Source organism: Suricata suricatta, chromosome 8 (genome assembly GCF_006229205.1).
Source record: "Suricata suricatta isolate VVHF042 chromosome 8, meerkat_22Aug2017_6uvM2_HiC, whole genome shotgun sequence".
Lineage (NCBI taxonomy): Eukaryota > Metazoa > Chordata > Mammalia > Carnivora > Herpestidae > Suricata > Suricata suricatta.
This window is the reverse complement of record NC_043707.1, coordinates 32404702-32417122: the sequence shown is the minus strand read 5'-3', so window position 1 is coordinate 32417122 and position 12421 is coordinate 32404702. Positions and strand designations below refer to the sequence as shown.

Here is a 12421-nt window from a genome sequence, read left to right as displayed (position 1 = left end):
ACAGGGTTTCAAACTTTTTTCATTAAAGAGTTTTATAAAAATATTTTTGTAAATTACCTCACGTTCTCTCTTTCCCTCAACCTCAGTCTTCTGAGAAGGGGGAAAAGGTAGCATTTTAAAATGTTGAAAAATAAGCTGATCCAATCAGATTTAAAAAATAAGTATATGTGGACTCAAAATGGCAGGGAAAACACAAACATAAAAACAGTTGTGTTGATGGGGCACCTGGCTAGCTCTGTTGGTAAAACATAGGACCCTTGATCTCAGGGTCTTGAGTTCAAACTATACATTGATATTGAGATTACTTAAAAATAATTAATCCAAAAGAGCTGTGCTGGAATGGTAGGATCATTTTTCCATTCATAGTTTTGTTTTTAATTAAAACATTTTATATGTAACATAGAACTAGTACATGGGGTACCTGGGTGGCTAAGTCAGTTAAGTGTCCAACTTCAGCTCAGGTCATGATCTCCCAGTTCGTGGGTTTGAGTCCCATGTCAGGTTCTGTGCTGACAACTAGCTCAGAGGCTGGAACCTGTCTTCAGATTCTGTGTCTCCCTCTCTTTCTGACCCTCCCCTGCTCATGCTGTCTCTCAAAAATAAATAAAAACATTAAAAATTAAAATAACTATTATATACACTATATAGTCATTTTATGTACAATTTAGGTTATATTTCTATACTGTATTTTTAACTTAAAGGTCAAATTTTATACAAAGTCTTGATAGAATGAGATTTAATAGATTTTTTGGATTTAAATAATAACTACTTATGGTTTAGTTTTTCACTATGTATATCAGTAAAGATTCCTTAGTTGCAAGCAACCCAAACTAACTCTGGCTACTTAAAAAGAGAATCTATTCTAAGAGTATGGGAGAGCAGAGAAGACTACAAAGAAGCCTTGGAGAAGCGGGAAGCAGGTAACCACAGAGAACGTCCACTCCACTGAGAAAAGGCCCTGCTACTGGAGGGAGTGAACGCTCTCCAGCTATTTGTTTCTTCTGCGTGCGGTCCTTAGGTCTAAGATTCAAGGTCCTTGGCCAGAGATGTGCCAAGCTAGGATCGCCTGAGCTAATGAATGAAAGAGGGAGTTAAAAGGAGTCTCCTGGGTGCCCTCCATTTCCGTGTAGGAGAGCAAAACACCAAAGATCCCATCCCACCAACATAGCCCTCAGCAGTGGGCGTAGTCACTCCAGAAGTTGATGAGGATGTTCATTGGAAGATCTAATGTCCACTAAACCATAACTTTGTTCTCATCACCAAATGAGACATTTGTGAGAAAATGAATGTTCTTCAGGAATACTTTAAGGTTTGCTTTTAAGCTTTTTAATTTATTGAGACTGGGACAGAATATGGGAGACAGGCATAGAGGGAGGGAGAAAAGAGAATCCTAAGCAGGCTCCATGCTGTCAGCACAGAGCCTGACACAGGGCTCGATTCAGAAACTGTGGAATCACGACCTGAACCAAAATCAAGAGTCAAACTCTTAACCAACTGAGCCACCCAGTCACCCCTTTTTAATATTTATTTGAGAGAAAGAGAAAGAACATGTGAGTGAGGGAGGTACAGAGAGAGAATCCCCACCAGGCTCTGCACAGATAGTGCAGAGCCCAAACTGGGGCTTGATCCCATGTCATGACCCGAGCCAAAATCAAGAGTCAGATGCTTAACTGACTGAATCGCACAGGTGCCCCCCAGCAGTATTTTAGACGGACGCCCGCACATCTTTCCTCCTCACTTATTGAGGACCAGTGAAGACATGCTTTGTGCATGACATTTTGGTGTGATGCTTCAGACCACAGTAGAATTTGATCCAATCTCTACACATAAATAATATAAATCAAGTCCAATCCTCAAAGCGTATCCCACATCCATGCTTATCCCATCCATAGCCCGTGCACATACATAGGACACTACCTAGTATCGTCGTCTTAGGTCCTTCCCAGTCCAGCCTCGCTCTTTTGACCACCACTCACACAGCTTTCCCTGAAGAATGTTCTGTATTAACAGGCATCCCATGAAAACGGAAGGGGAAAGAAAAATTACTGGTTTAATCAAGTCTACAAGCCAGTTTGTCTTAAATAGCCATAGACCATTCTACTGTTCTCAGGGTCTTCCTTTAAGATCCTTAAAGGTAACCCCTAAATCACGTGTTCTTAGGAGACGAATTCCATATGGCTTTAAGATGCAAGTGGTTTAGCGGCATTTTTTGATAAATGGAGGTGAATGTGTTGAAAATTTTATTAACATTCAGTTTAAAAAGCTTTACACCTATGGCATGCCCAGATCTAGAAGGTTCTTAAAGAAGTTACCCATTAGGGTGTGGTCCTTGGTTTAGAAGTCGTGGGGCCTTGGTGATTTTTTGTTAATTGGTTTAAGAATTCACAATCTTCATTCAGAGCTGGTAATACTGTGCCGCTTTCTTCTCCCTTCAGGGAAGAAGACACACTATTATACTTGCAGGCTCTCAGCATATTATTGCTGCACAGATGACTCTTTAACATCTTCTATGGATTAGCAATTTGATCTAAATCAGCCTCAGGGCTCTCTCAGAAAAGAGGGTAAAGGAGAAAACACCAGAATATTTTTAGTCTTGACCTTAAATACAGTTTGTGTGTGTGGTTAAACATACATACCATAAAATTCACCATCTTTAACCATAAGTAGCTAGTTCAGTGGCATTAAGTACCTTTATATTGCTGTGCAACCACTACCATCTGTTTCTAGAACGTTCTCATCATTTCAAACCCAAGTTCTGTACCTATTAAACACTAACTCCCTATTTCCTTCTCTCCCAGCTCCTGGCACCCACCATTTTCCTGCATGCCTCTATGAATCTGACATTTCTAGGTCCCTGATGTATGTGAAATCATATGGTATTTGTCCTCTTGTGTCGGGATTATTTGTAAGTGAACTTTTGATACAAAGAACAGTGCCCTTACAGTGAGTAAGAACACAGTGTATGTAGCTGGTTCTTCTACATCACAAGTCTTTAGCCTGGAGCCCTAGGATGAGTCCTAGGGATTTGAAAACTCCTTTAAGAGATGGGTTTCCTAATTACAAAGTTTCATAGGAGTCTTAACCCAGAAATGCTGATTGCTGTTCTGGGTGCTCTGCTTTGAGAGCATCCCCTTGGTCCCAAACTAGTATCAACTGCCTTCAGGAAGCAACAAATCACCAACATGGTCATATTTGTTGTATGGCTCTGGATTTTGCTGATGATTCCAGTTTGATGCCTCGTGGAGTGTCACTCACTCTGTAAAACCCCAGCCCATGTTTAGCAGACCACTTAAGAACTTTGAGCTCACCTTCATATATGAAAGCTATCAAATGCAAACACAACTCAAAACCACAATGAGCTACAACTTCACATCCATTAGGATGACTACAGTCAAAAAAAACCCCGAAAAGAACAAGTGTTGGTAAGGATGTTGAAAAATGGGAACCCTTGTGCATTGCTGGTAGGAATGTACAATGGTGCATTCACTGCGGATTATAGTGTAGTGTTTCCTCAAAAATTAAACATAGAATTACTGTATGACCCAACAATCCTACTTCTGCATATGCCCAAAAGAACTGAAAGCATGAATTCCAAACAGATATCTGTACTCTCATACTCAAAGCACATTATTCCTGATAGTCAAAAAGAACAGTCCAAGTGAAGATCCATGAGGAATGGATAGACCAAATGTAGTACAGCCACACAATGGAATAGTACTCAGCCTGAAAAAATAAAGGCGATGCTGACACCTGCTACAACATGGATAAACCTTGAGGGCATTATGCCAAGTAAAATGAGCCCATCACAAATGCACAAATATTGTATGATTCCACTTATGTGAGGTATTTAGAGTAGTCGAATTCCCAGAGACAAAAGGTTAAATGGTGGTTGCCAGGGGCTTCAGGGGAGGAAGAATGGGGAGTCCATGTTTAGTGGGAACAGAGCTTCACTTTGGAAAGATGCAAGAATTCAAGAGGATGGTGGTGACTGCTACCTAGCAATGTGAAATTATTATTTCTTGAGAGAGAGAGAGAGAGAATGTGAGAGCGTGCAAGCAAGTGCACACCTGCACAGGGGAGAGACAGGGAGGAGAGAATTTTTTTTTTTAACATTTATTCATTTTTGAGAGACAGAATGAGAGTGAGGGAGCAGCAGAGAGAGAGGAGACACATAATCCTAAGCAGGCTTCAGGCTCTGAGCTGCTTGTGGGGCTTGAACTCACGGACTCTGAGATCATGACTTGAGCTCAAGTTGGACATTTAACTGACTGAGCCACCCAGGAGCCCTGGAGAAAGAGAATCTTAAGCAGGCTCCCCAACCTGCTCTGAGCCTAGTTGGGGCTTGATCTCAAGACCCTAGATCATGACCTGAGCCCAAATCAAGAGTGGGATGCTTAAACGACTGAACCACCCAGGTGCCTCTGTGAAGGTACTTTTAATGACTCTGAACTATACAGTTAAAAATGGTTAAAATGGTGTTTTCTGTTGCACATATTATAATAAAACATGTTTTAAACAAGTGTCTAATGCTGTATGATCATTATACCCTGCTCCTGCCAAAAAGTTAAAAGCCTTACGTGCAGTTTCCTTAGTGCAGTGGACTCAGCACTAAGTCATGAGACAAGCCCCCCTGTCCGGTCACCCACCTCACAGGGCGGTGTGGGCTCCTGCCTGGTGATCACCTGCTAAGGTGGCTCACCACGTCTCCTTTCCACTCTGAAATCACTTACCTCGCAAAAATGCTTCTCTATAATGTTCAAAGCAGTCAGGGCAACCTGGGGGTTCTCATGAAGTTGCAAAGCCTCAATTTTATCAACACCACCAATTTCTTCCATCAGGAGACACATGTTTTCCTTCTCGGAAAGCTTCTCTGCTGCCTGTGGGTGTATAAGAAAAAGCAAGACTCTGGGCAAAAGCCCTTTGAAGGGGGAGCTTTGCCTCGGGGGAGTCAAACACTCTTGTTCCAGAATGGGCAGCAGTAGTTTTATTTTTCCCTAATTAAGACTACAGGATCTTACTCCCTTTTTGGATATTACATATATTTAGGTTTATATTAATTGCAAAAAATACAATTTTTGCTGAGTAAGCTGCCCTCTACAAATACATTGCTATTATTGTTTAATAAAGATCTCCCTTCTAATTAATGGAAATTGTTTAAAATACAGTTTGATGGGGGCGCCTGGGTGGCTCAGTCAGTTAAGCATCTGCCTTTGGCTCAAGTCAATCTCACAGTTTGTGAGCTTGAGCTCCACTTTGGGTGAGTCCCAGTTCGTTCGTGTTCTCTCTCTCTCTCTCTCCCTCCCTCTCTCCCTCTCTCCCTCCCTCTCTCCCTCCCTCTCTCCCTCCCTCTCTCCCTCCCTCCCTCTCTCTCCCTCCCTCCCTCTCCCCCTCTCATGGGATTCTGTCTCTCTGCTGCTTGCTCACTTGTGCCCTCTTACTCTCAAAAAATAATAGTTTGAAAAAATGTTCAAGTAATGCTTTTGTTTTTGAGAGCAAGATCACAAGTAGGGGAGGGGCAGAGAGGGGGACAGAAGATCTCAAGTGGGCTCTGCACTAACAGCAATGAGACCCATGTGGGGCTCAAACCCAAAACCCTGAGATCATTACCTGAGCTGAAGTTGGATGCTCCACTGACTGAGCCACACAGGCATTCCGAGTAATGCTATTTAAATACAGGTGTTCTGATCCTACCCTCACTGTAAAGCCTTGACAAGTAAGACTAAGGGGACCCTTAGCAACACAAATAACCAAACCCCTGGAAACAAATAACAGGAGTGGATTTAATCCAGTGCTGATCATTGAATTTATCATCTGGGGCTATTCATTCAAACATTTGTACACAGACTGTGGATGAGGCCTACAAAACTGGAGCTCAAGATGTGATTTAGAAATGGCCCTTTTATAACTCATATTATTGGGTCAGGCAGGTAAATAATTGTTTCAGTACAGAAAGAATACTATAGTAAATGATCAGTGGTTTGCGTTATAGAAGATATGCATAAAAGGCTTGGGAAGTAACACATGTTCTTGACCAACAGGGCCAACCATAGGAAATTCACAGCACTTCCAAAACAAGGAATGGCAGGGACAAAGTTTTAAAGGTTTAGGTGTTGCATATTAGGAGAAGAGGGAATAGTTCAGCTCAATAGCCTATTTGAGGGAAGCAAAGAGAAATAAAGAAAAAGCTTTGGTGTCATCTCCTGAAGGGCCTGCTCTTTATTTTGTGAGCAGTAATAAGAAAACCTCCGGTGGTTCAAATTAAACATTATGTAGGTCACACTGTCTACCTGATCAGTTTGTACTGTTATGCCTAAACCCAGACATTCTCTGGTCCTATCTGGGGTCCAAAATGAATTTTGGCTTTGGGCAAAGAAACCAAGGCAGGACCAATGAGCTAGGATACCCTCAGAAAGCTAGCTAGGGATGTGGGATGACCCAGGGCAAGCAGAGCCCTAGGGAAAGATTCTGGATGTTGGCAGCAAACATCCCTAAAGTCACTTCAAAGAACTTCAGCTGCACTCTGCCAGCCATTTGAGGCTCTCTCTCCTACCTCATCCTCCTAACCTCCTATTCCAGTGCCTCTCTGATCTTTCCAATGTGGTTTCCCCAGACACCCCCAAGGAAAACAAAATCCCAAATGTTTAATCCAAATGAAACAGATGAAGTTCAATTTCTACAACCCACAAGTGTGCTTTCACAAATGTGTTATGTCATTATGTCCAACTTTGTCTATGAATGACCAAATCTCTATGCTTCATCTGTGTGATTTGCTCAGTCTTCATGCCTAATTGGGTACTCTTTCAAATCTGTTCTGGACTCAGGTCAATTCTTTCTAAGACAGTTACATGAAAAGGATGCTAAAAGTGAGCTTTTAAAAGGAATCCCCTGGTGTTACTTTCAAATTTTTCAAACAGCTTTGTTGCATATAAAAGGACCTTAACCAGATGAATACAGCCAGCCTTCAAGAAGGCCTCAGATGACCTCTGACTCTTGATATTCATACCCTTGTATAGTTTCCTCCCATGTTGGGTGGGGCTGGTCTGTGTAACCAAGAGGATGTTGTTGGAATAACTTACAAGGCCAGGTCATAAAAGCCATTGGGGCTTCCACCTTGCTTTTCTAGATTGCTTGTGATAGAGGAAGCCAACTGCTATGATGTAAAGACACCTAAATGGTCCTATGAAGAGCTCCAGGTGGTGACAGTAACTTTCCAGGCATGTGAGTGAGCCATCTTGAAAGCTGCTCCTCCAGCCTTCATCAAGCCTTCAGATAAGACTGCAGCCTCAGGTGATATCCTGAATCTCATAAGACCCTGAGCCAGAACCACCCAGCTAAGCTGTCCCAGATTCTTAACCTCAGAAACTAGGTGAGATAATACAGTAAAAGCTCAGTTGAGAAGCATAATTCATTCCAGAAACATGCTCATAATCCAATGCACTTGTTTATCACAGAAAATTTCCCCATAAGAAATAATGGAAACTCAGATGAATCATTCCACAATGAATATTCCCAAAATAGTCATATAAAATGATTAAAATACTGCAATACAAAAGAAAATACAAAATATAAAGAAAAACAAATTAACTTGCACTTACCTTTGAAAACCTTTGTGGCTAGTGTGAGGGAGACGAGAGGAGGGGTATTGTGTAGGATGAACTCCACTCTAACAGAATCACTGTAGAATCACCGCGATCTATTGGCTCAATAGAATCTTTTTCTTTTCCTGCAACTTTAACAAGGAACCTATCCAGTGACACTTGCTTTTGCTCCTTTTGAGGATTTTGTGGAAGTAACATTGTATTGTTGTTAAACAGATTCATTGCTCACATTGCTACAGCCTTATTCTGGTGGTGTTTTTCTACAAAATTTTGCATGGTTTCCCACATTTTATACATCTCTCTAGTCTCATTTGAAGTGAGGGATTCCTCTGCCTTTTTCTCCTCTTCTCCACAAAGGAGATCTCCTCTGTAACTTCTTGCTGTTACTTGTGATGCAGATCCATCAGTTTGTCAGTCGTCAGCTCCTGACCATGTTCCTTTACCAGCTCTTGAGTGTCATCCTTATTCACCTTTAGTCCCCTGATCTTCCCCAAGAACAATTCCATCAACCAATAGCAACTCCTATTCATGACCAAGGCCTTATAAGTCATGTCCAAGAATGCAATCAGGCCACAGTTTTCTTCAAGCAGAGTTTAGGGTTCTCTTGGTGACCCCACACCAGGCTTTATCAATGATGTTGAGGTAGTTCATGATGTGGAAATGATTTTTCCAAAATGATCAGAGGGTAAGGTTTGTTCCTTCAGTCACCTTGAAACATTGCTGAAATGGTGCTTTGGTGTTAAGCTTTTTAAAATTTGAAATGAACCTCCTAATCCAGGGGCTAGAGAATTGGGAGTGTATTGGGAGAAAGGAACTGGACCTTAGTGAACTCAAATTCCTTCAGTAAGTTGTCCTCAAAGCATGGAGGATGAGCAGGAGCATTATCCATAACTAGTAAGGCTTTGAGTGGCAGATTCTTTTCTAAAAGGCATTTCTTCACTGCAGGACCAAAGACTTCATTGGTCCATTCAACGAATAAGATATGAGTGGCTCAAGTCTTGCTGTTGGACCTCCACATAACATTTAACTGGCTCTTCTGCACCTTGCATTTATTGAAAGCTTGTGGATTCTCAGAGTGATATAGGAGCAGGGGCTTGACTTTGAAATCCCCGCTTGCATTAGCACAAAACAAGAGGGTGAGACAGTCTTTCATGGGCTTGTGACCAGGCATTGAATGCTATCTTCCATAATGTAGGTCCTCTTTGGCATCGATTTCCAAAACCCCATCTCATTCCAGTTTAAAATGTGCTCCAGCTGTAACACTTGGAAACCATGAGCTTTGGAACCTGGTAGTGAACACCTCAGCTGCCTTAGTGTCCAAACCCCTGTGCCTCACAACACTATGGATGCCACTTATTCCCTTAAAGTTATCAAACCATCCCCTGCTTTCTTTGAAACCTTCATTTTCTGTTGACATACTTGGCAGTTTATTTACAAGTCAGTGTACAGGGCCCTTGCCTTCTTGCAGATAAAGTTCTCAGTCACAGTATCACCTGCTACTTGCTTCTCATTTATCTAAAATGGAAGCAACTTTTCTAGATCTTCCAGAACATGTGGTCATTGCTTTGATATTCTCATGACTCCTTTTGCTGCATCTAACCCCCTTCTTTCTTCTTTACTATTGTGCAAATGGTCGACATAGCCTTCTTCTAAAATCTTGCAATTTCAGCCACTCACAACCTTGTTCATATTTCTTGATTTCCTTAACTTCCATCATAATCATCTCCATATTATCATCTGTCTTTTCAATTTTTTCTGCATGGGGGCCATTGTATACGTTCATATGGATGATGACTACAGTAATTAATAAACTCTTGCCGTAAACCACATTTAATGCAACTACCAATAAGCACAGAGTAAAGGGTCTATATCTGCAGGCAACCTGACCTAGAATGAAACAAAGAATTCCTAAGCTTACTCTTGTATGGAAAAGCAAAGGACTGTCCATAGATGCTTTGAAGTGACAAAAAATACACTAGTGCCAGTTGTGGGCACCTTCTAACATTCTGAAAAATCACCAATTTCTGCCAAACACTGCAGCCTGAGACTGAGCATCTGAACATGGGAGATAATCACCCACAATCCCATAGCAAGAGAGAGAGAACCATCATTGGCTCACTTGTGATCATGTGACACTTGACAACATGTACTACTCATATTGCAAGGCATAGCCTGTTTATCAAGTTAAAAATCTATTAGAAATGTTTGCTGGTCTTGCCAAAACTTGCAAATAAAGTTGCTCAAAATCCAAGGTTTTACTGTATTTATTTTAGACCACTGGGGAGTAACTGCTTATGTAACAATATAGAACTGACACAAATGGTTTCTGAACATTGGCTTAATCTGCCTTTATTTCAGAAATAAGACTTTCCTGGAGTTCTAGTTCAAGGCTTTCTTTGTAGCCAGCTTCAGCATCCTATCCCTGCTAACTTCTCACTACGCTTTCAAGTGTATCTTATGCTTTAGTCTTCTAAGAGCCAGCCATGTGGTTCACAGGCCTGATTTTCCTAGCTTCAAACCTTTGATTAGTTCTCCAGATCACTCAGAGTAAGCCAAAGTTCTCCGCTGCCTTATGTGATCTGGATCCTCTGAGCCTGACCACCACCTCCCACCCCTTTGCTCCCGCCCATCCTTGAGCACTCTTTCCCAGATATCCACAGATTAACTCCTTTCTCTTCAGTCCTTGCAAAATGTTCTTCCTGAGACAAGATTCTCCTGACTACTGCATTGAAGGAATCACCATTCCCTTCCCACTCTGAGCCATCAGCGACTGCCCCTTTATGAGATGAACTCTTAACTGCTGGGTCTGTTTCTCTCCCCATTAATATAGAAGCTCTACCAGAGCTAGGACTTTGTTTTGTGGTATCCTGAGCATCTGAAACAATGCTGGGCATATGGTCACTCATTTGAAAAAATGAGGGTGGACCTTCTTTGAAAGGCCTCTTGTTTTTGTTATCCATAAGATGTATGAACAGGAGGACGGGTGGAGGAGTGGAAAGAGAATCCACATACGACTTTTAAGAACCAAAATTTAAAGATGGCTATTTAGAAACCAACTTTCTTAGAACAGCTCACCTTGAGGATAAGAGAGAGAACATCAAGGATGATGATAATAATTTTGGGGTCTTGGATGGTAAGCAGATTTACCAGGGGCTCCAAGACTCCAGAGTGGACAAGCTGGATCAACTGGTCTATGGTGCCTCCAGTTGTGAAGTTAGCCACGGTCCAAACAGCTTCTTTCTGGACTTTAAATTCTCCCTGAAGAAAGAATGTTTCCATTCATTACGGATCCTGAAGAACTTAAATATTGCAATGCTAATGTAGTTCAATTTCTAGGTAGGCTAGTGATATAATTTACATGGAATACCTCAGCAACCTGCCTTTAGTTCTTGAACAGAAGACAGCATCTTTGAAAAGCCAAGAGGTAGATAGGCTCCCATGGGGACTTAGAGGGAGGTTCTAAGTTGAAATGTACTCATTTACTGAAGTCAGGTTATAGGAATAATATAACCAACAAACAAATCCAGATAATCTATATATGTTATAAGTTATCCTTGGAATTACTTTATTTTTTAACATTTACTTTTGAGAGAGAGAGAGAGAGAGCGTGCGTGCGCGCAAGCACCACCAAGCAGGGAAGGGGCAGAGAGAGAAGGAGACAGAATCTGGAGCAGGCTTCAGGCTTTGAGCTGTCAGCACAGAGTCCAAAGTGGGATCTGAACCATGAGATCATGACCTGAGTCAAAGTCAGACATTTAACTGACTGAACCGTCCCAGGCACCCCTGAAATTTTAGATTATAGTGACGTAGGTCAACATTCCTAGTCTTTCTGATGCAGAAAACTATGGCCAAGAAGCTCCAGAGCTACAAAGCTGAGCACACAAAGTGATGTCAGGGAGTGAGCCAGCCCAGAGGTGTCAGAGGAAGACCACTGAAATATCACTCAATGTATTCCTTGAATTTATAAGAAACACTTTGCCCAGAGATCTGGGAGGAATTTATCATAGATTCTTCTATCCCTGTGCAAAAGGAGTTATTCCTATTTCATGGCTGGGAAAAAACTGTGACCTCAGTTTAAAAAAAACAAAAAGAAAGAAAGAAAGTTCAGTAACAACTTAGGGCTCCCAGCCAGCAGTAGTTCAAAAGGCAATTTGAAATACTACTTTTTGATTAATGACTGCACGTTTCTTTTTTTTAGTGTTTATTTTTGAGAAAGAGAGAACGAGCGTGTGTATGCACACACATGGTGGGGAGGGGGTGTCGCAAAGAGAAGGAGACAGAATCCAAAGCAGGCTCCAGGTTCTGGGCTGTCATCACAGAGCCTGATGCAGGGCTCGAACTCTTAGGGACCATGAGATCATGACATGAGCTGAAGTCGGACACTTAACCAACTGAGCCACCCAGGCACCCCCATGACTGGAGGTTTCTGATGAGAATCTATATAGATGCATGGAACCACATGGGATAGGAAGCATCTAATAGATCAGAAGATGCCCTGATTCAGGTTGCACACCTAGGAACCCACCATCCAACCACAGGACAGGAACTCCACCAGCAGCTTCTCTTTCCCATCCTATTCCACTTGCCTCCCTGCCCCCAACCAGACATAATCACTCCTGGCTTGTGTCACCTGAAGATGATTTAAACTGAGCCCATCCATCCAAAGGGATCAAAAAGAAATGCTGATGGATAGTTGTCCTGGGGAGGGAAGTGGGAATCAGGAGGAAGAAGGAGGCTTTGTTTTATTTCTCTTTTATATCTAGATTTTCAGTATATATTACTACTCTAATCAATGGGATTTTTACACTGAAAATGCCACTTTT

General features: G+C 41.8%; 1 protein-coding gene across 1 annotated transcript in view; it reads right to left on the bottom strand.

Moving 5' to 3' along the window:
• Positions 1 to 2256: 2256 nt before the first annotated feature.
• Positions 2257 to 12421, bottom strand: part of KPNA7 (karyopherin subunit alpha 7) — a 21767-nt gene continuing 11602 nt past the window's right edge. Inside the window, exons 8-10 of the mRNA XM_029945746.1 lie at positions 10674 to 10856; positions 4731 to 4877; positions 2257 to 2429 (exon numbers count right to left, since the gene is read on the bottom strand). Coding sequence (XP_029801606.1) covers positions 2316 to 2429; positions 4731 to 4877; positions 10674 to 10856 — 444 coding nt within the window. The 3' untranslated portion in view covers positions 2257 to 2315. The remainder of the gene's footprint in view (positions 2430 to 4730; positions 4878 to 10673; positions 10857 to 12421) is intronic.